At 35.5% G+C, this 24278-nt stretch overlaps 1 protein-coding gene and 1 long non-coding RNA gene across 4 annotated transcripts; one reads left to right on the top strand and one right to left on the bottom strand.

Annotated features, from left to right (window-relative positions):
• Positions 1-104: 104 nt before the first annotated feature.
• On the top strand, positions 105-4975 carry LOC112569567. 2 transcript variants are annotated; one of them, XM_025247381.1, is made up of 5 exons: positions 105-1196; positions 1874-2269; positions 2632-2754; positions 3067-3308; positions 3351-4975. In XM_025247381.1, the coding sequence occupies exons 1-5, from the start codon at positions 1112-1114 to the stop codon at positions 3432-3434; spliced, it is 930 nt and encodes a 309-aa protein (XP_025103166.1). In that variant the 5' UTR covers positions 105-1111; the 3' UTR covers positions 3435-4975. The 2 variants fall into 2 exon arrangements, with proteins under 2 accessions (XP_025103166.1, XP_025103163.1); XM_025247378.1 differs by having other exon boundaries at positions 3067-4975.
• Positions 4976-8853: 3878 nt separating this feature from the next.
• LOC112567822 lies at positions 8854-22530 on the bottom strand. Of its 2 annotated transcripts, none has more exons than XR_003099897.1 (4): positions 22504-22530; positions 21819-21916; positions 9558-9722; positions 8854-8973 (listed from the first exon to the last, which is right to left on the bottom strand). It is a non-coding gene; the product is annotated as an uncharacterized LOC112567822 (long non-coding RNA). The 2 variants fall into 2 exon arrangements; XR_003099896.1 differs by lacking the exons at positions 8854-8973; positions 9558-9722 and adding exons at positions 20060-20209; positions 20790-20972.
• Positions 22531-24278: the final 1748 nt, after the last annotated feature.

Raw genomic sequence — 24278 nt, 5'->3', positions numbered from 1 at the left:
TCAGAAGTTGGTTTCGGGTAAACAGCTTCAAATATCCCACTAATTACTACATAATTAATGGTAAGTACAACTTGTTTCTAATAAAAAATGGTAACTGCTCTATTATTTTTTTTCCTTTTTGTATTTTTTGCGGTGAAGTGGCCCGCGACACGGCTGTCCGAAATGGATATGGCCCGCAGGCCGAAAAAGGTTGGGCATCACTGCTTTATGATAACAAACCTCTTAGTGTCGTACAGAAACAAAACAACAACACGATGTAAACAATCAAAGTTACTCTGACAGCCGCCGCCCCTTCTGAACAGGCCTCTCTGAATAAACCTGAAAATGAAAGTAATTAACACTCTTCCTAGACTATCAACTAGGGCAAGAGAATACGACTTTGTTATTGCAAATAATTATTTATAAAATATCTAAAGATTTATGTCGCTTTTCGCATAGAATTGTACATAAATCTCGAAAAAGGAAAAGTTGAAAGGACATTATTACTGAAAGTTATGTCTGGTAATATCCTCTGTACATACAGTCACTGGACCTGTCACATAGCTTTAGTTAAAATTGTTAATTTGTTGTCAGATAAGGTCTAGAAAAAGCGTTGTCAAGTGTTGTCTTAGTACAACTTTATAATTATAATTGTATTATTCTAAAATTTGTACTCTCCTAATTAAAACAAAGCAATTAAGACAGATCAATTTCACCAACAAAATGTCTGGCATGTACTTTTGGTTGGTTGGTTGTTTAGATGGGAAAGTGCTTCCACCCGAGGGCGATTTCGCACTGTGTGGGAGAGGGAAAGGAGGTAGGGTAGATATGGAAAACTGTAGAGATTTTCATAAACAAGGAAATATTCTTGTAGATAAGTGTTCTGATTGGATGCTTCAACTGCGTTCTACTGCCATGTGACAAAACTTGAACTCTGGCAAAATCTAGAACATGGTTAATGTCTGCCGTTCCTTTGAAGCAGTTCACTCGGTTTTAATATTGAAGTGAAAACCCGAAAAACACTTCCTTGTCACAAACATGATTTATCTCCTTGTTTTTCTGACCCTTTGGAGTCGACTTGCTGCACACTACACTTGACACCACTGCTTTCATCTGTGGAAATAGAAGGACCATGACAACAATGGCCAAGACGTCTGAATATTTTTTGATGTTTGTGACTTTGGGGTCCTTACTTCACAACACTTCGCTGATGACAGGTAGGTATTAATATATTACAATAAATGACACATTTATTAGCTGATTTTAATAGTTACATTTCAACCTGTATGTACTTTATGCTTTTTGCTCGTCGAATAAATGACCTTTTGGTGTAGTAGTCACCATGAGCAACCTATGAAATTATCACTTTCTTTATGCATAAGATCACTATATTGGAAACAAATAAGTTCAAGAATTTTGTCTAAATTATTTTTGAGGCATGTAATGATAAATATGACAAACCGGTAAACCTAGTTGTTCGACACAATATCCGTAAGGAATAATAATAATAAAAAAAAACAGAAATACAAGCGTATTCACCAAAAGACTAATCTTTTCACTTCTGTATTAACTGTTCAAAAGCAATTGACTGGACTACGATAATTCAACATCGAAGAGGATCTTGTCCAGATAATTAAAGAGATGTACAAGAGATGTCTAGCTGGATAACCAAAGGCGATTTTTTTCAGACTAAATGGCATTGGTTTACTACAGTCAGTCTGTACACGTTAGTCTTGCTTTTAGACACGGTGATAGTCTTCTAGTTCACTCACTTTATAAATGTGGATGCTTGTGGGCGACGATGATCAGCTAATTGGTTAAGTGACTAAGCGTGTCTGTGTGTGTGTTTGTTTGTAAGAGGAAGACTCTAAATTCGATACAACTTTTTTTACAGATGCCATCAGTGACATTCCAAGAGATTTATCCAGGTATCAAGTTATAAAAGCTGAAGATAAGGATAAACCTAGAGTCACATTTCACATCAAAGCGGACGTCTGCAATAACACAACGCAGTTCTGTCGAATCAAACTCACAACATATGAGGCAGGACTGGCCGTGGATCAATGCAAATTTTGTGTCCAAAACCAATCGTGTATCAGCAGCAATACATCAAAGTCATGTTCCTGTGTACAGTCTGAGAAGGGAGACATCATCTACTACAACGACACAGTCAACTTCGCTGCATCAAACATTCAAATCTTCTTTTGGTTTGCAACAACTGTGAGCTCGCTTGAAACAGAGAAACCAGTGGAAACAGTCTTCATGATTCGTGAGTCAGGGGCGAAACAAGGTGAGTGAGGGGGTAAGTGAGTGAAGAAGAAGAATGTTGAGATTTTATATTATTATTATTCTATGAATAGCCTTTGTACATATAGATATGTGGGCTGGTGGGGTAAGGCGATGCTGAAAAGGTTAATGACATGTGATAGGAGCAGTCTGTCAAGCAGGCAACAGCTTGAACCCAGGAAAGTAAAATGTGTGCAACAGCATCTGAGAAGAAGCAATCAAGCGAGAGATCAACTCACCAAGTCGATCACACGAATAAGCAAGGAAGCAAGTGAACTAGAAAGCAATATACTCACGAAGTTTATAAGCATGGATGATGATGATGATGATTGTAAATTGTCATGAACTACTGATATATTCTTGCAGCTGATGGAGATGCTCAATGCTCTTGTTTCGGTCTGCTGCTCATCATCGTTCCCTGTGCGTGTGTTATCATTGACGTTTCCATTGGTGTTATCTGCATCGTCAGACGCAGAAGAAAAACTCAAGGCAAGTTGACTTTATTTATCTTTATTTGGTTTTAGCTATCCTTATCAGAAGACTGCATGTCCATTCCCGAGTGCACGAAGGTGTATGTCTGGCAAGTGTGCTCCTTCCCTGTTTTTGAAGGTGTATGTGTGCGCGGATGTGTGATTTTGTGCGTGTGACTGTATTGGTATTTGTTGCATATGTGTGCATGTATTTGAATCATGTTAAGGTGTCGTGTAAATGAATGAATGCGTGAATGAATGTGAATCTGCCGAGATAATAACCCTTGACTTCAAGATAAGAAATGATTTTTTTATTACACATCTCTCACAGAAGCCCGTGTCCCAGTCGGTGATCCCTTCCCAAAAGAGTCACTGGATATGACAAGCAAGCACCTCGACCATAAACCTCACTTGGCTCAATTGCCGAGAATGAGGGGAAGCCATCTCCATCATGAACCCCACCCAAGACGGTCGTTGAATGTGTCAGGCAAGGGACTTGATCAAGATTCCCACCGAAAGAGTGCGCCAAGCAAGCTTCTCTACCATGAACCCCACAAGAAAGAATCTTCAAATTCGACAGGCAAGAGTCTTGACCTGGACCCACGCGCGGAAAGGTCGCCAAACAAGCAGGTCACGGATCACAGCGATATCAGAGATTCGACAACAGACGATTCCTACGATCATCTACAAAGAGCTTAACATGCGAAGACATCATCATCATCGGCTTCATCAACAGTCTGACATCAACAGACGTCTTGGTAGACAGAGAGTCGCAGGCAGATGACTACACAGGGGACAATGAATGTATCCAGACTGTGTAGACCAACCCACTGGGTAAACTGAGTTAAACCAATGACTGAATTAATAAGACTTTAACATTTCTTTGTAATGACACGTGTCCAGGAGCCTTCTGAATTCATCCACTATGGCTTATTTCAGTTGGCATTATCGTTTTCTCTGAACAGGAACCTAATGCTAGATGCTTCCATTGCTAGGGGCAAAGAGATAAAGGCTTAGATAAGAGCAGAAACATAGGAAGACAGTTCACACTAAACTGTGACATTTGAAAGACTCACCAATCCATGTTGTCCTTTTTTCGAGCCATGCTACCTAATTCTCTAATGCGGAGAAAAGCCAACACTTCCCCAAGTGACACAGAATTCCCTTAGGCCGGCCTCTTGTTGTCCTGACTAACATAAACAACATTCCTGTAGTAGTTCCTCAGCAATAAAAATTTATACCGATTATCTATTTTTCGTATTTTAAAACTCCCCTGGTTCTCATATATTTTAGGCTGTTTTTAAGTCACTTGTTGTCGTGGTGATCAACATGGTGTCGAGGTGTCAAGGGAGATAATTATTTTATTTTCGAGCATTTTGATTTGTGAATATTGTAAATATTGTTTTTGTGTACATAATGATGACAACCATTTGCTAACCATTTGTAATGATCTTTTTTTTCAGACGCCACACAGATAAAGTCTTTATTTTGTAACTAACACTACGAAGTAAAGTAAATAAGAAATCACAAAAGCTAACTCTCAGAAAATCAATTTCTCCTCATGACATTGTAAATTAACAGATTTTCATAAAATATAGCAGAGGCTTCTAATGGAAAATGAGAGAATATTTTATTTCATTTAATTTGTGGTGATATCTATAACAAACGCTCATTTCACACGTTTAAGGTAATTATTAGGAGGTCAGAGAGAAATTCTACCTGAAGAAAATTGTAAAACGGATTGTTCTATAAATGTGTTTGTCTCTAGCAGTCCAATGAAACTCAATGTGTCATTAACTTTTACTTTCTGCCGTTTGTTTAATCAAAAATTATTACACGATATGTGAGCATAATATTGTCGAGAAATTTTAATGTTATTTGTTGAATTCAACATCTTTTATTGCACAAAAGGAATGAGATTGGGCCACGCGATACTTTCCTGTAACTGCGCCAGATGTTTGAAGAATATTGTCATAAGCTTGAGTCAGACAACGCAAATCAGTTAGAGAGAATCCCTCTATCTCTTTCTCTCACTGTCTTTCTCTCACTCCTTATAGTTGATGGTGTACAACGAGTTTCTTCACATATGCCTATTGCACTTCATTGTTGCAATCATAAATAACTTTTTACAACAGGCGAACCTCTTGTCACAACAGGGTGGCATAGACAGAAGGCAGCGTTTCTTTTGTACTTTGAGCAAGATGTAGATTAAGCTGTTTGTAAAAACAAATAAAATAAAAACCGCGCTGATGTTGAGAACATTTCGTGAATGATTGTCTGTGAAATATCGACAAACATGTTTACATTACGTACATCTACATTCATTTACTCCTAGAGTAGTCCATTAATATTGCATATACACATAAATCATAGAGTTAATCAGTCTGTTATCCGCTTTTAAAACACTCACACACTTGACTCACACTTATTTTACTTGCGTGGGACATTGGTGAATAAAAAAAGAAAAGCAAAGATAGAAACTATCTTTCAGTTTACTGATCAATGTTCAGTAGAACAATAATTATAGATTGAGAAGTTTTTTTTTAGGACAATCCACTCGGCATTTAACCTTTGTCGTGACAGCTTGTATCCCTCAAACCGTTTGAAGTCCTCATCAATTCAAACTACCTACAACAAAAGCAAACAAACAAATAAGACAATGATGTAACATAATGTCGAGATGTTCTTGACATTAACTATCCACACGATGAGTCCGAGTATTGAACTTTTTAAACACAATTTACACAACACTTTGTTGATAACATTGCTGAAACTTGTTACTCTACTTCATGATTACAGGACAGGGAAACGTTTTCTCCTTGTCAACTATTTTTGATTAATTAATCAGAAGTGTTAGGTAATGAATGATTCTTGATTTCTTTAGCGTGTGAGAGAGAGAGAGCTCGAATATATTTTTAACGGGTACCTAAAAGATGCTTATTACAACATATAATTTAATATCAATAACTTTTAAAAAGGACAAACGTCTACATTGATGTATAGCTACACGTACAGGTATCTTCATTTAGTACCACAATTGTTTGTAATACTACATATACACATTTGTACACACATCGTATACTTATGCATCGTGAATTTTTACAGTCCGTTCTCTTTCTTTAAAATATATCACATCGGGTTCATATGAACCACTGATATCGGTTGATGAAAACAGACAAAACAAAAGTAAAGGTGGATTAACTTTCAGCTTACTGATTGATAATCTCCTGTTACCTTACAAACATTCTCTGACACGATCAGGTGGTCTCGGGCGGAGGCAGTCGCTGTCCACGCACTTTGACTTCGATTCGTCCCAAGGAAGCTTCACGCATCTCGCAGTTCCGCAACATGCTGACAGTACACCACAATCACCACCTACCGGACTGCACTAGAACAAAAACAAACAAATAAACATGACAGGCTAACTTAATAAGTAGTCACAATATATCGTCATATTATGTAGTGTTTGGTCACTTGTTGTAAATAAATGAAAATATTTTCACTCAGCTGTAGACCAGTCTAACTGCTAAGAGATGTTACAAGTCACACAGTTGGTAGTAAAAAAATTCGCGAACTGGTCAAGTAGCAATATCATTTATAATAAGTGTTCTGGTTTTAACCGTTTCAGTCTTAGTATTTAAAAGTCATCACATTGGATATGTTTCTTCAAAGCAGCTGAACTGACCAAACATTGAAAAGAAATTATCATTTATCACTATTTTCACAAAATGTTTCAAACATAAGAGTTTGCTATGTACCCCGTCAACAACTGCTGCTTGCAGCCACACCAAAGCCATGATGATTATTACAGTTGTTCTTAGTTTCATTGCCATCACAACAGATAATGTCTTCTTTTGGAGAAGGACTGGAAATTTTAATCTAAGAGAAGACAAAGAAGATTAAACAAAAACGAGATTGAAGTTTTGGAGGTAAAATTTGGAATCAAGTTTTTGTTTTATGTTTATCGCGGCTGCTGTGAGTGATTTAACGGCAAAACATTTATCTGACTGATTAATATAATATATACACTGTCTGTATGCCAACCAAACTAAAGTCTGTCTATAATGGGGTAGACATTTCACAGGACGATGAAGTCAAATGATACAACATCTGAATTTAATTAAACACTTGAAGATGCCAACAAATAACAGTTGCCATATGGTAGACATGTCACAAGCAGATCCTAACAACAGGCAAAGAAGAGCCTTTCTATCAAAACTATTGTTGAATCTTACTTTCATAATTCAATATATTGGTGTCGAAGCAATTTAAAAACGACAGTTCTCGTTCAGTTAGAAAAATAAATGTACTTGCAGAAGTGTAATAAAATTATATATCTGTGCATAATCAACAGCTTTGATTCGTTATCTCATGCAACGACAGACAACAACAAAGAAAAGCATACAGATAATTGATGACACGACGAGTTAAGATGAACAATTTACTGATCAGATTCACGAAGGTATTACACACTACCTTGATGTCTCCGTAAGTGTTGACGTGTCGTTATTAAAACAGACATTTCTAGTGCTCGTTATATTCATGAAAACTGAGAGAGTGAGCAAGAGAGAAAAGGAATCCCATTCTATTTTATTAATTTGCTTTCGTACACAGGAATTTTAATATTTTGAACAAACATAGGAAGCAGTTTAAGAGAAAACAATTAGACAAATCCATAAATACATATATCATGAAATTTTACACTTAAATAGATCGAAAATTTCTCAACAGAATTAAACTCATTACGGAAACATATTCTCTTACAATTTACTGTTAAACGATATTTCAGTCTCTAACAATGCAGCCGTTTAAAAAGTTTTTTTGGATAGAACTTTGATTTTGTAAAATGTCCTTTAAGCTGATTACCCTCTGTGATGGTATTAATATATTTAAATTAACGCAAATAGAAGATTATTTCACATTTCATTTGAAACGCATGTGATTTGTCATCCGCAGCTTGTTTTCTTGTAAATACGAAATAGTTTTTTGAATCTGTTTGCTTTTCGTTTTTTGAACCCTCCTTTCGTCTTTGTAAATTGAACTCCACATCTTTTTTGTTGTGTAGATGATGTACAGAGCGATAATAGATCGTCTTTATGGACATGCAAAGATGATGTCTAGATGTCAGTCCGTCCCAGACATCGGGGCACGGGAAGTTGGCAGCTACCGAGATCCTGGTGGAATGTGTATTTTAGTGTGCTTGGAAAGTGTGTCAGTGAACCTGTACGCTCGTCGTAGATTAAGTGGGAGCGTTCGTGGTGCAGAAATTATGTCTGACTTTCTTCGTGTGTCTTAGTGACACTGGTGGACAGTAACAGTAAGTCTCTATTTCGCAAATAAAATTACGAAGTGAAGAAAATAAGAAATTATAAAAGCTTAATTTGAAATTGATAAGTAGTCTTCATTTAAGAAAATCAATTTCTCCTGATGGCATTGTAAAATAGCAGATGGTAATAATATATAGCAGATGCTGCTGATGGAATATGACTTTATGAATATTTATTTCATTAAATGTGTGGTGACATCTATCACAAACGTCCATTTCACAAGTTTAAGGTAATTATCGGGAGGTCAAAGAGAAATTCCATCTGAAATTTTTTTTAAAAAAACGGATTGTTCTATAAATGTGTTTGTCTCTAGCAGTCGTATGAAACTCAATGTGTCATTAACTTTTACTTTCTGCCGTTTGTTTAATCAAAAATTATTACACGATACGTGAGCTTAATATTGTCGAGAAATTTTAATGTTATTTATTGAATTCAACATCTTTTATTGCATAAAAGGAATGAGATTGCGCCACGCAATACTTTCTCTATAATTATGCCAGATGTTTGAAGAAAATAGTCATAAGCTTGAGTCAGTCTAGTTGATGGTGTAGAACGTGATTATATGTAAAACACCGACAAACATTTTTACATTACGTACATCTACCTTCATTTACTCCTACAGTAGTCCATTAGTATTACATATTCACATAAATCATACAGTTCATCAGTCTGTTGTCCGCTTTTAAAACACCCACACACTTGACACACACTTATTTTACTTGCTATGGACATTGGTTGATACAATAAGCAAATCAAAGATAGAAAGATTAACTTTCACTTTACTGATCAATTGTCAGTAGAACAATAATTATAGGTTGAGAATTTTTTAGGACAATCCACTTGACATTTAACTGTTCTCGAGACAGTTTGTATCCCAGAAACACGTTGATGTCTTCGTCAGTTCGAGCCCTCTGCAACAAAAACAAACAAGCAAGTACGAAAATGATGTAACATAATGTCGAGTTATTCTTGATAATAACTATCCACACGACGAGTCCGAGCAGTGAACTTTTTAAACACAATTTACACAACATATTGTTGAAACTTAGCTGAAACTTGTTACTCTACTTCATGATTACAGGACAGTGAAAAATGTACTCTTTGTAAATTGTCTTCATTAATTAATCAGTAGGGTTGGGCAATGAATGATTCTGTTTCTTTAGCGTGTGTGTGTGAGAGAGAGAGAGCTCGCATACGTTTTCAATGGGTTTCTAAAAAGGACCTATTACAACATATTATTTAGTATCAATAACTTTTAAAAAGACAAACGTCTACATTGATGTATAGCTACACGTACAGGTATCTTTATTTAGTCCCACAATCGTTTGTAATACTACATATACACATTTTATTTACGTCGTATACTTATGCATCGTGAATTTCTAAGTTTGTTCTCTTTCTTTAAAATATATCAAATCGGTTTCATACGATCCAGCGATAATGGCTGATGAAAAAAGACAAAACAAATGTAAAGGAGAATTAACTTTCAGCTTACTCAAGTCAATAACCGTATAGGCTGTAAACAATTTTGGACACCTCCAGGCCCTGTCGAGCAGATTGTCGATTTGTCCTTGCATTTAATACCCACAATAGGAATATAAACGCACACCGAATTACTGCAACACGGTAGAACGTCACAATACAGGTCGTTCGCAGTGCACTGGAACAGAAAAAAAACACAAATAACAACATAACTGAACAAGTACAGTCACAATACATCGTCATTTTATGTACTGTTTGGTCAAGTGCTATAAGTAAATGAAATTATTCTCACTCCGCTGTAGACCAGTCTAACTGCTAAGAGATGTTAGTGCACGTGCTGGTGGGTGAAGACAATAAACGCAAATATTTCAGACAGTGTCACAGTAAATAAAAGCTTATCTAACATCCTGGTGATCACCACAGGCCAACCTTAAGGTCGTGTACTCTCTTCTGTCCTGTGCTGTGTCTTTACAGATGACTGTGTCCTCTATCACGAATGTCTTCATATAATGAAGTATACCGTCGATATTACAAATCTCATGAAGAACAACGATGAGTCTTCGTATCACCAAGAGGTGGATCACCTGTTGGCATGGTGACGTGACAGCTGTCGACATCTCAACATCTCTAAGGAAAAGTGGTGGTGGACTAGGCCAGGGTAAAACCTCTCAAAGAGGAGACAACAGGGCAGTTTCTGAAGTGTTGCAGTCAGGTATAGACACATCAAAGGCAGAACATTGCTGAGACATGTTCGTCTTGCAGCGTCACTTGCCAAACAAATTACCTTTTCTTTTCCCATAGCAATCTAATTTAGTATTAAAGCATAAAAGCTTTGTTAAAAAAAAACCCTAACAAAATTAAGGCGGGATTTTATTAAACAGAAATGTACAAATGTGATGGAAATTAAACTAAAGATTAAAACACAGAATGAAACTTTCCAGTGTTTGTGTGTGTTTATTTCTGGGTTTGTGCATGTGTCTGTGTGTGTATGTCTGGTGACAAGTCTCAAACTGGTGAAGAAGCAATATCAATTATAATAAGTGTTCTGCTTTTGACCGTTTCATGCTTATTATTTTTAAGTCATCACATTGTATATGTTTCTTCAAAGCAGCTGAACTCACCAAACATTGAAGAAAAATTATCATTTATCACTATTTTCACAAAATGTTTCAAACATAAGTTTGCTACGTACCCCGTCAACAACTGATGCTTGCAGCCACACCAAAGCCATGATGATTATTACAGTTGTTCTTAGTTTCATGGCCATCACAACAGATAAAGTGTTCTTTTGGAGTAGGACTGGAAATTTTAATCTAAAAGAAGACAAACAAAATGAAATAAAACGAGATTGACGTTTTGGAGATATAGCTTGGAATGATGTTTTTTGTTTTATTTTTGTCGCAGCTGCTGTGGGTGATTTAAGGACAAAACATTTTATCTGACTGTTTAATATAATATATACAATGACTTTGCCAACAAAACTAAACCCCACTTGCAATGGGGTACACATTTCACAGGACGATGAAATCAAATGATACAACATCCGCATTTGAGAAAACGCTTGAATATGCAAACAATTACAAGTTGCCACATGACAGAGATTTCACTAGGAACTGAAACCATGTAAAGGATTGCCTTTCTATTACAAACTATTGTTGAATGTTTCTCTAATAATCCAAAATAACTGATGATATAAAGCTATTTAAAAACCACAGTTTCTATCCAGTTACGAAAATTAATGTATTTGCAGAAGAATAAAAAATTATATATCTTTGCAAAATCGCAAGCTTTGATGTGTTATGTCATACAACGACAGACAACAACAAACAAAAGCATACAGATAATTGATGACACGACGAGTTAAGATAAACAATTCACTGATTAGATTCACTATTGTATTACACACTACCTTGATGTCTCCGTAAGTGTTGACGTGTCGTTATTAAAACAGACATTTCCAGTGCTCGTTATATACCCGAAAACTGAGAGAGTGAGCAAGAGAGAGAAGGATACTCATTTCATTTTATTAATTTGCTTTCGTACACAGAGATTTAAATATTTTGATTAAAACTAGGAAGCAATTTAAGATAACACAGCGATGCAAATCCATAAACATCATAACATTTTTTGTTTAAAACAATCGAAAATTTCTTGACAGAGTTAAACTCATTATGGAAAGATATATCCTCTTACAATTTTCTATCAAACGAAATGGCAGTCTCTAACAAAGTACAGTGGAACCTCGGTTAGCGAACGCCTCGGATAGCGAATATTTCGGTTAACGAACAAAAATTTCGTAAAAAATTTGTCTCGGATAGCGAACAAAATTTCGGATAACGAACAGCCACGTGAACCACACGTGACCGACCAGCATGTCATCATTCGCGCCCGAGATACAGTTACGATCAGTCGTTCCTTGTCTATGCGCATACTTCTTATTTAGTGATGGTTGTGCTTTATTTTAATAAGATAATCCTCAATAATGGCTCCAAAGAAGATTAAGAGCAATTAACAGTAGTGAGGTAATGACAAGGAAGCGGCCAACAAATGAATTGAAAAAGGAAATGATTTCAAAGTATGAAGGTGGCATGCGTCTGTCGGATATGTGATGTCGTATTACCCAAGAGTTTTACAAAAAGGTAGAAGCAGCAGACACTGGACAAGATTTTCCCTTTAACCTCAAAGCTACAGAAAAAGGAAGTTACCCCCGATTTTACAATGTCACGTGCTCATGGAGGGGGAATCCAAGCAGTAATTCCTCCCATTCCTCCCCACACCTGCTTCCAACCACGCCGTCAAAACGGCAAGTTTTCTGGTGTTTAAATGTTTTCGTTAATGTTTTTATGTTTATTTAACTCCATTTATATTGCACTATAACTGTTCTCATTAAACAAATACCTATATAGTAATATAGCCTGTAACTTTCAAATATTAGCGATTCAACAGGGGCTGGGAACCAATTAAATCTATTTCCTTTATTTCTTATGGGAAAAATTGTTTCGGATAACGAACATTTCGGATAACGAACAACTTTCCAGAACGGATTAAGTTCGTTAACCGAGGTTCCACTGTAATCTGTTTCTTTACATTTCTTCCGATAGAGCATTTTTTCGAAAATGGCTTGAAGGCTGTAACAGGTGTTTATATCATTAAATAAAGGCAAGTAAAAGATTATTGATCATTTCATTTGAAACGCATGTGATTTGTCGTCCGCAGCTTGTTTTGTTGTAAAGACGAAATAGTTTTTCAAGCTGTTTGCATCTTGTTTCTTGAACCCTCATTTTGTCTTTGTTAAGTGACCTCCACATCCTGTTTTATTGTGTAGATGATGTACAGAGCGATAATATTCCGTCTTTATGGACATGCGCAGATGATGTCAAGATGGTCAAGCTGTTCCTAACGTCCTGGCACAGGAAGCTGGCAACCAACAAGAAGTTTACCTGTCTGTACCGTCATGAGAGAGTGAGCAAGAGAGAGAAGGATACTCATTTTATTTTATTAATTTGCTTTCGTACAGAGATTTTAATATTTTAAACAAACCTTGGATTGCAGTTTAAGAAAACACAGCGAGGCCAATCCATAAATATCATGAAATTTTATACTTAAATTCAAAATATCTCTACAGAATTAAACTCATTATGGAAACATATATCCTCTTTCAATTTTAAGTTAAACGAGATGGCAGTCCCAAACAAAGCATTTCGTTTTAAAACTTCTTCCGATAGAATGTTTTTTTATTTAGTGAAAATGTCATTTGGGCTTGTTAGCAAATGAAAGAATATTTAACATTTCATTTCAAACGCATGTAAATTGTCAACAACTTGTTTTCTTGTAAAGACAAAACAGTTTTTTCAATCTGTTTGCGTCTCGTTTTTCTAACCCTCATTTATTCTTGTAAAAAGACTTTCCCATTCTGTTTTATTGAGTAGATGATGTACAGAGCGATAATAGACGGTTTTTGTGGACATGCGCAGATAATGTCAAGATGGTCAGTCCGTCCCTAACATCGGGACACGCGCAGCTGGCAACCGACGAGAAGTTTACCTGTCTGTACCGTCATGTACCTGTTCGTGTCCTGTCCCCACTTGGTATGTGACCTTAAATTAATTAATTTCACTATTTTAAATCACTTACTACAAATATATTTGTGTCTGACAAAAATTTTTGTGAGTTGATGCGCGAGTGTGATTGTGTGTGTTTTTGTATGTTTTATGGTAAAGTTTAAAAGACATTCGTGCCGTGGAGGACACCGGTGGGTCCTCAAGCGGCTTATAACTCTTGTTGGGTGTGGTGGATGCATTGTTGTATTTTTTAAAGACATGTACAACTCGTAAATAAGCGAATAAACAAGGGAGAAAACACGGGAACCTTTAGCACTTGTTCCTCCAACGATTGCTTCCCTTTAAAGGCTGAATAATTCAACCAATCATGTGTTTCCTCGTGTTTTCTGCCACTGTATAGTTTGTTTACACGTGAGCGCCATATTGAAATTTGTTGGGGTCGCTCTATTTGACGTGGATTTGTACTCAAACAACAGAAAATGAGAAGAAAACAGTGAGTAATATTAAATTCTAATGTATATTCTAATAAAATATGATCTTGTTTTTTACTTAATGCTTGTATATATCATGTAAACAAATTGTCTTTACTTTCTGACGTGTGACATTCCGATCGGGTTGTGAAATCTAAACATTTACTATCTTTTATGTGAGCTTACTACAAGAAATCAGAGCCTATAATTCTTGAAATTAACACCACGCAAATGTGTTTAAAATGCTCTTTTAAACGGCGTATCACATATGTTTGTCTTTTTTGTAGTTTAACAGATATAAATTTTTTAACACGGGTGAAAATTAGGCACTCGGTTCTCCATAGTGATTTTTTTTCGCGCCGCTCTGTACCTTCTTAGCGTTCCGATAATAATATTATTAAATGCATCAATCTGATTTTTTTTTTTTTGGACAAGAACAATGTTTAATCATTTCAAGTTTATATACAGTTATCAAAGTGTGATTCCTGGAGGTGTAACTTGTGCTAGCATGATATATTCTGTGCTTCCCTGTGTGAAAATATTTTGAAAATTCAATTACACCTACCTTATTTGCTTTGGATTACCAAAAATAGTGACTATTCATGCAGGATTCACGTAGGAATATTTTTGTTTTACTAAGTTCAATCTCTTGTTATCATTTTAAAAAAAATTTTTTATCTCTTATAGTTATTTTTTAATGATTTTTTGAAAGCGGTGGATTTCAATGCGTACAGGGTAATGTGACCTAAATGAGGCCTTATAGAGCCAGAGGAGAAAAATGATTTCACTTCAGTCGTGATTGAGGAGTGAAAAGACTAGGTATTTCACTGGTCATGAAGTTTGATAGTTACAACGATTGGTTTCGTGCACTTGGGTTAGTTCTTACATGTGTACGTCAGCGAGTGTGTGTGTGTGTGTGAGAGAGAGAAAGACTCCAGACACTTTTAAAACACCCACACACATGACTCACACCTATTTTACTTTGCAAGGACATTGGTTGATACAATACACAAAGCAAAGATAGAATGAGTAAATTTCAGTTTACTGATCAATCATATGTAGAACAATATTTATAGTTTCAGAATTTTTGGGACAGTCCACTAGGCATTTAAGCGTTGTCGTGACAGCTTGTATCCCTGAAACACTTTGAAGTCTTCGTCAATTCTAGACCACTGCGGCAACAACAATAAAAACAAACAAAAAATAAAACAAAATCAAATGATGTAACATAATGTCAAGTTGTTCTTGACAATAACTATACGCACAACCAGTGCAAGCATTAAACTTTTTCAACAAAATTTTCACAACCCTTTGTTGATAACTTAGCTTAAACTTGTTGCTCTGATACAATGACTGCAAGACTAGGAAATGTTTTCTCCTTGTCAACTAATTTTGATTAATTAATCAGAAGTTTTAGACAAAGAATGATTCTTGATTTCTATAGGATATAAGAGAGAGAGAGCTCGTATATGTTTTTAATGGCTTCTCACAATTGTCTATTACAACATATTATTTAGTATCAATAACTTTTAAAAAGACAAACGTCTACATTGATGTATAGCTACACGTACAGGTATCTTCATTAAGTACCACAATCGTTTGTCATATTACGTATACACATTTTATTTACATCGTTTACTTATGCATCGTGAATTTCTAAGTTTGTTTAAAGTATATCACTTCGGGTTTATACGATCCAGCGATAATGGTTGATGAAAATAGACAAAACAAATGTAAAGAAGAATTAACTTTCAGCTTACCAAATTTTTATACCAGTACAGTCTTTAGACATTTGTGGGGACCTCCAACCCCTATCGAGCAGAGTGCCCCTTTGTCCATACATCTCATACCCTTATTAGGAACGTAAACGCATACCGAATTACTACAACAACCTGGTGGACCGATACACTTGTGGTGGTTCTTAAAGCACTGTAACAAAAAAAACCAACATAAATAGCAACATAATTTTAGAAGTATTGTAACAATGTATTGTAATTTTGTGTAGTGTTTGGTCAAGTGCTATAAGTAAATGAAATTATTCTCACTCCGCTGTAGACCAGTCTAACTGCTAAGAGATGTCAGTGCACGTGCTGGTGGGTGAAGACAACAGACGCAAATACTTCAGACAGTGTCACAGTAAATAAAAGCTTATCTAACATCCTGGTGATCACCACAGGCCAATCTTAAGGTCGTGTACTCTCTTCTGTCCTGTGCTGTCTCTTCAGAGATGACAGTGTCCTGTATCACGAATCTATTCATATAATGAAGTATACTCTCGTTACTATGGTAAGAAATCTCATGAAGAACAACGATGAGTCTGCGTATCACCAAGAGGTGGATCACCTGTTGGCATGGTGACGTGACAGCTGTCGACATCTCAACATCTCTAAGGAAAGGTTATGGTGGTGGACTAGGCCAGGGTAAAACCTCTCAAAGAGGAGACAACAGGGCAGTTTCTGAAGTTTTGCAGTCAGGTATAGACACATCAAAGGCAGAACATTGCTGAGACATGTTGCTCTTTCAACGTCATTTGCCAAACAAATTATCTTTTCTTTTCCCATAGAAATCAAATTTAGTATTAATGCATAAAAGCTTTGTTTAAAAAAACAACATGAAGGCGGGTATTTTTTTAAAAAGTAATGTACAAATGTGATGGAAATTACACTAAAGATTATAAGACAGAATAAAACTTTCCAGTGTTTGCGTTTGTCTGTGTGTGTTTATGTGTGGTGACAAGTCACACAGTTGGTAGTAAAAACAAGTCGCAAAGTGGTCAAGAAGCAATATCATTTATAATAAGTGTTCTGGTTTTCACCGTTTCATGCTTAGTATTTAAAAGTCATCACATTGTGTATGATTCTACAAAGCAGCTGAACTCACCGAATACTGAAAAGAAATTATCATTTATCACTATTTTTATAAAATGTTTTAAACATAAGAGTTTGCTACGTACCCCGTCAACAACTGATGCTTGCAGCCACACCAAAGCCATGATGATTATTACAGTTGTTCTTAGTTTCATGGCCATCGCAATAGATAATGTGTTCTTTTGGAGAAGGACTGGAAATTTTAAACTGAGAGAAGATAAACAATATGAAACAAAACGAGATTGAAGTTTTGGAGACATAGTTTGAATGATGTTTTGTTTTTATTTTTGTTGCAGCTACTGTAAATGATTTAGAGGCAAAACATTTATCTGACTGTTTAATGTAATATATACACTGTCTTTGTACACCAACAAAACTAAACCCTGTTTGCAAGGGGGACATGTGACCGGACGATGAAGTCAAATGATACAACATCTGAATTTGAGTAAAAACTTGAAGATGCAAACAAACACAAGTTGCCATATGGTAGACATTTAACTAGCAGATCAAAACAACAGGTCAAGGAGTGCCTTGCTATAACAAGCTATTGTTGAATTTTACTAATGAAAATTAATATACTAATGTTAAAACTACTGATCAGATTGACGAAAGTATTGCACACTACCTTGATGTCTCCGTAAGTGTTGACGTGTCGTTATTAAAACAGACATTTCTAGTGCTACTTATATACATGAAAACAGAGAGAGTGAGCAAGAGAGAAGATTCTCATTTTATTTTATTAATTCGCTTTCGTACTCAGACATTTTAATATTTTGAACAAACGTAGGAAGCAATTTAAGACAAAACAGCGAGGCCAATACATAAATATCGTAAACGTTAATATTTCAATAGATCGAAAATTTCTCATCAGAATTAAACTCATTATGGAAACTTATATCCTCTTACAATTTTCTGTTAAACGATATTTCAGTTTTAACAAAGCAGTCAGTTTATTTTAATTTCTTTGGACAAAACTTTTATTTTTAAAAATGTCATTAAAGCTTATTAACCTCTGTGACAGGTGTTGGTATAATTAAATTAAGGCAAATAGAAGACTATTTAATATTTCATTTGAAACGCGAGTGATTTGTCATAAAACAGCTTATTTTCTTGTAAAGACGAAATAGTTTTTTAATCTGTTTGCGCTTCGATTTTTAACCTTCATCAGCATTACTATTATGATTCAATTAATACAAATATATTTGTAGATGAAAAAGAGGTGTTTGTGTGTGTGTGTGAGAGAGAGAGTTTACGCGCGTGTGTGTGTGTGCAATGGAAAAGTCTAAGCTAAACATTCAGCCTGCGGAAAAAAAATCATTTCACTTCAGTCCTCACCAAGGTGCAACTAGACTAAGTTCTTCGCAATTCTACTCTAGGAAATAAATAACTGCCGCATCATCATTAAGCGTAGCTATCCTACTGTTCATGAAGTTCTCATACATTTTAGACTGCTTTTAAATCACATGTTCTCGTGGTGACCACATGGTGTCGAGTGTCATGGGAGATAATGATTTTAATTTTGATAATATTGATTTATGAATATTGTAAATATTGTTTCTGTACACATAATGATGACAGCCATTGGCTTACCAGGTGGTTATTAATAGGTAGGCAGGGATTATCGCCCTTAACCCGTGCATTAGAAAGGAAAGGAGTTGGTTGCTGCGTCGTGGTCTGACGTCATTATCTGACATCATATTCTGACGCAATTTTGGATTTTATTTTACGTTTGGAGACAAAAGAAAAGGACGGTAGCAGACGACATAGAGGCCATTTGTATTCTGGACCGAGTTCCAGAGCGGCGCTCCGTTTTTTGGTTCAAGACTGGTTGAGTTAGAAATGTACTGTCGGATGTTATTGATGAGTGTCAGTGGATGATGAATATCCTGACTAATTGAGTTAGTTTTGAGAAAACAAAAAGAAACTTTACGGCAGAGACGACAGCGGGCTATTTTAGTAAAGACGAGAAACCCACGGACAGACCGTTGTGTCTTGTGTTGTTCGAATGCGCGTGAACACCGCGTGTCAGGCGGTGACGTCAGTGTGTCAAGTGGTCGTGACAGTTTGTAATGATCCTTTTTTCAGATACCACACAGAAAAAGTCTTTCTTTCGTAAATAACACTACGAAGTAAAGTAAATAAGAAATCACAAAAGCTTAATTCAAAAATAAAAGTAGTCTTCATTTCAGAAAATCAATTATTCCTTATGACATTGTAAAATAACAGATGGTAATAATATATAGCAAAGGCTTCTGGTGGAGGATGAGGGAATGTTTTATTTTATTAAATCTGTGGTGACATCTATGACAAACGTCCATTTCACACGTTTAAGGAAATTATCAGGAGGTCAGAGAGAAATTCTACCTACAGCAAATTTTAGAACGGATTGCTCTATAAATGTGTTTGTCTCTAGCAGTCCAGTGAAACTCAATGTGTCATTAACTTTTACTTTATGCCATTTGTTTAATCAAAAATTATCAGACGATATGTGAGCTTAATATTGTCGAGAAATTTTAATGTTATTTATTGAATTTAACATCTTTTATTGCACAAAAAGGAATGAGATTTGGCCACGCGATGCTTCGTCTATAATTGTGATAGATGTTTAAAGAAAATTGTCATAAGCTTGAGTCAGTCAACTCAAATAAGTTAGAGAGAATCCCCCTATCTCTCTCTCTCTCTTTCCAGTTGATGGTGTAGGACGAGTGTCTTCACAAATGCCTATTATATTTATTGTTTCAAAAATAAATAACTTTTAAAACAGGCGAACCTCGATCTTGTCACAACAAGGTAGCATGGAGGCAAGGCAGCGATTCTTTTGTTACTTTGAGCAAGATGCACTTGTAGCTGTTTGTAAAAGCTAATAAAAGAAAAATGGCGCTAATGTTGGAAACATTTCTTAAATGTTGAGCGCACCACGTGATTGTCTGTTAAACATCGACAAACATTTTTACATTACGTACATCTACCTTCATTTACTCCTACAGTAGTCCATAAATATTACATATACACATAAATCATACAGTTCATCAGTCTGTTCTACGCTCTCAAAACAACGACACACAGGACACACAGTTATTTTTTACATTGGTTGATACAATAAGCAAAGCACAGATTGAAAGATTAACTTTCAGTTTACTGATCAATCGTCAGTAGAACAATAATTACAGGTTGAGATATTTTTGGGACAATCCACTTGACATTCAACTGTTGTCGTGACAGCTTGTATCCCTGAAACACTTTGAAGTCCTCATCTATTCTTGCCGCCTGCAACAAAAGCAATCAAATAAGAAAATGATGTAACATAATGTGGAGATGTTCTTGACAATAACTGTCCACGCGATGAGTCCGGGTATTGAACTTTTTAAACACTATTTACACAACACTTTGTTGATAACTTTGCTGAAACTTGTTACTCTACTTCATGATTACAGGAAAAGGAAATGTTTTCTCCTTGTCAACTATTTTTGATTAAGTAATCAGAAGTGTTAGGTAATGAACGATTTTTGATTTGTTGAGGGCATGAACGAGAGAGAGAGAAGGTATTTTTGTAACGGGTGTCTAAAAATAGCATTTTACAACATATTATTTAGTATCAATAACTTATTAAAAAACAAACGTCTACATTGATGTATAGCTACAGTTATACGTATCTTCATTTAGTACCACAATCGTTTGTAATACAACATATACACCTTTGTACATGCATTGTATACTTCTGCATTGTGAATGTTTACAGTCCGTTCTCTTTCTTGAAAATATATCACATCGGGTTTATACGATCCAGTGATATTTGTTGATGCAAATAGACAAAACAAATGTAAAGGTGAATTAACTTTCAGCTTACTGTTTAACTATCTCCCATCAAAAAGGGAAAAGTCCGGTAACATTTCTTGACACCTACAGCCCCTTTCCAGCAGCTGTCCCCTTTGTCCTTGCATTTGAAACCCTCACCAGGAATATCCGCGCATGCCGAATTTGAGCAACACACATTAAAGTAGGTTTCACACGAATGATGGTTTTGAGTGCACTAGAAGAAAAACAAACATACAACAATGACAACATAACTGAACAAGTACAGTCACAATACATTGTCACTTTATGTAGTGTTTAATTAATTGCTATCAGAAAATGAAATTACTATCACTCCACTGTAGACCAGTGTAACTGCTAAGAGATGTTAGTGCACGTGCTGGTGGGTGAAGACAACAGACGCAAATACTTCAGACAGTGTCACAGTAAATAAAAGCTTATCTAACATCCTTGTGATCACCACAGGCCGACCCTTCAGGTTGTGTACTCTCTTCTGTCCTGTGCTGTCTGTACCCATGACAGTGTCCTCTATCATAAATTCATAAAATGAAGCATAGCATCGATATTATGGTATAGAAATCTAATGAAGAACAACAATGAGGTTGCGTATCACCAAAAGGTGAATCACCTGTTGGCATGGTGACGTGCCAACTGTCGACATATAAGCATCTTTCACGAAGAAATCAAAGGTAGGTTTAAAGCATAAAAGCTAGGTTTAAAAAAAACAAAACTAAGCCAGTCTTTTATAAAAAGAAATGAAAAAATGAAATGAAAATTAAACTAAACATTAAAGCACAGAATGAATCTTTGTCAGTGATGGTGTGTGAGTGTGTGAATGAGTGAATGTGTTTGTATGTGTGGTTGCAAGTCACACAGGTTGTAGAAAAAGCAAGTCGCAAACTGATCAAAGGTCTATATTATGTATAGTAAGTAATATGCTTCGAAACGTTTCGTGTTAGTTATTTTGAAGCATTCACATTGTGTATGATTCTTCAAAGCAGCTGAACTTATCATTTATCACTATTTTCACAAAATGTTTCAAACATAAGAGTTTGCTACGTACCCCGTCAACAACTGCTGCTTGCAGCCACACCAAAGCCATGATGATTATTACAGTTGTTCTTAGTTTCATGGCCATCATGAAGGACTGGAAATCGTAATCTAAGACAAGACAAAGAAGATTAAACAAAACGATATTGAATTTTTGGAGACACAGTTTGAATGTTTTTATTTTTGTCGCAGCTACTGTAAATGATTTAGAGGCAAAACATTTATCTGACTGTTTAATGTAATATATACACTGTCTTTGCATACTAACAAAACTAAACCCTGTCTTCAAGGGGGACATGTGACCGGACAATGAAGTCAAAGTATCTAACATCTGAATTTGAGTAAAAACTTGAAGATGCAAACAAACACAAGTTGCCATATGGTAGACATTTCACTAGCAGATCAAAACAACAGGTCAAGGAGTGCCTTGTTATAACAAGCTATTGTTGAATTTTACTCAGGAAAATTAATATACTAATGTTAAAACTATTAAATCATCACAGTTATCATCCAGTCACAAAAGTAAATGTATTTGCAGAAATCACATGAAATTATATTTCTGTGCATAATCTAAAGCTTTGATTGGTTATCTCCAACAACGACAGAGAGCATCAAAGAAAAGCATACAGATAATTGATGACACGACGAGTTAAGATGAACAAATTATTCATAATATTCACTATTGTATTACACACTACCTTGATGTCTCCGTAAGTGTTGACGTGTCGTTATTAAAACAGACATTTCCAGTGCTCGTTATATACCTGAAAACAGAGAGAGTGAGAAAGAGAGATAAGGATTCTCATTTCATTTTATTAATTTGCTTTCATACACAGATATTTGAATATTTTGAACAAACCTTGAATGCAATTTAAGATAACACAGCGAGGCCAATCCATAAATATCAGGAAATTGTATACTTAAATAAATTGAAAAGTTCTCGACAACGGTAAACTCATTATGGAAACATATATCCTCTTACAATTTTCTGTTAAACAAAATGGCATTCTCTAACAAAGCAGTCTGTTTTTATTTCATTTCTTTGTACAACTTTTTTGTGCAAATGTCTTTAAAGCTTATTACCCTCTGTATCAGGTATTGATAAAAATAACTTAAGGAAACTAGAAGATTATTGAAAGTTTTATTGGAAACGCGTGTGATTTGTCATCAACAGCTTGTTTTCTTGTAAAGACCAAATAGTCTTTCAATCTGTTTGCGTCTCGTTTTTTGAACCCTCATTTCGTCTTTGTAAAGTGACCTCCACATTCTGTTTTATTGTGTAGATGATGTACAGAGCGATAATAGTCCGTCTTTATGGACATGCGCATATGATGTCATGATTAACCGTTTGCCCCAGACATCGGGGAACGAGAAGATGGCAACCGGTGAGAAGTTTACCTGTCTGTACCGTCATGTACCCGTGTGTGTCCTGTCCCCTCTTCGTATGTGATTATAAATTAATTAATTTTACTATTTTAATTCACTTAATACAAATATATTTCTATATGACAAAAATGTTTGTGAGTTGACGCACGAGTGTGTGTGTGCATGTTTTATGGAAAAGTTTAGCATTCAGCCACCGGAGAAAAGTCATTTCACTTCAATCATGAACGCGTTACGACCAGACTTAGTTCTTCTTTATTCTACTCTAGGAAATAAAGTACCTGTACCTCATCATCTTTAGGCGTAGGTATCTTACTGGTCATGAAGTTCGACATTTACAACGGTTGGTTTTCTTCACGTGGGTTAGTTCTTACATGTGTACGTCAGTGAATGTGTGTGAGAGAGAGAAAGAGAGAGAATTCGTCTGAGAGACCAGAAATAATTGTTTCTCTGTAATTATGTGTGACCTACACTTTGAACTTTAATGTTGTTAAGAGTCTGCAGCGCCTACAAACATTATTAGCTGGTGATGTCTGTCGCTAAAATTAAATATTTATAATTACTATGCCAATATAAAGGAATTGAGTGTAATTAAATGAAAACTGACTTCACACTTAGCATCAAATTCGATTAAAAGAAAGATTAGTCTGTTATAATTTTACAGTAAACGAAAAGGTTATAAAAAATGACTCCGGAACAACGGGCATATGTCACACGTTGGTTATTTCCTTTCATATTAGGTTTTAAATATTAGACTTGTGAAAGTTTTTAAAGATGTGTTTATAAGCGTTGTTTTTATCTATCCGAAAGATTCAATGCTTATTTTTTTTAAATATTATTTCTTTTCATACAGTTTTTGAGACAGTTTACATCAACCTTCTTATGAGAGACCAGAGTTATCTGCTTTTTTCATTTAGAATATTTGAAAGTTAGGATCAGACACTTTTAAAACACCCACACACATTACACACACCTATTTAACTTGCATGGGACATTGGTGGATACAATAGGCAAAGATAGAATGATTAACATTCAGTTTACTGATCAATCATAAGTAGAACAATATTTATAGTTTCAGAATTTTGGGGAC

This window comes from Pomacea canaliculata, linkage group LG7, assembly GCF_003073045.1.
Source record: "Pomacea canaliculata isolate SZHN2017 linkage group LG7, ASM307304v1, whole genome shotgun sequence".
Classification (NCBI taxonomy): Eukaryota; Metazoa; Mollusca; class Gastropoda; order Architaenioglossa; family Ampullariidae; genus Pomacea; species Pomacea canaliculata.
Note: the sequence above shows the minus strand (reverse complement) of the source record. Positions and strands in the feature narration are given on the sequence as shown.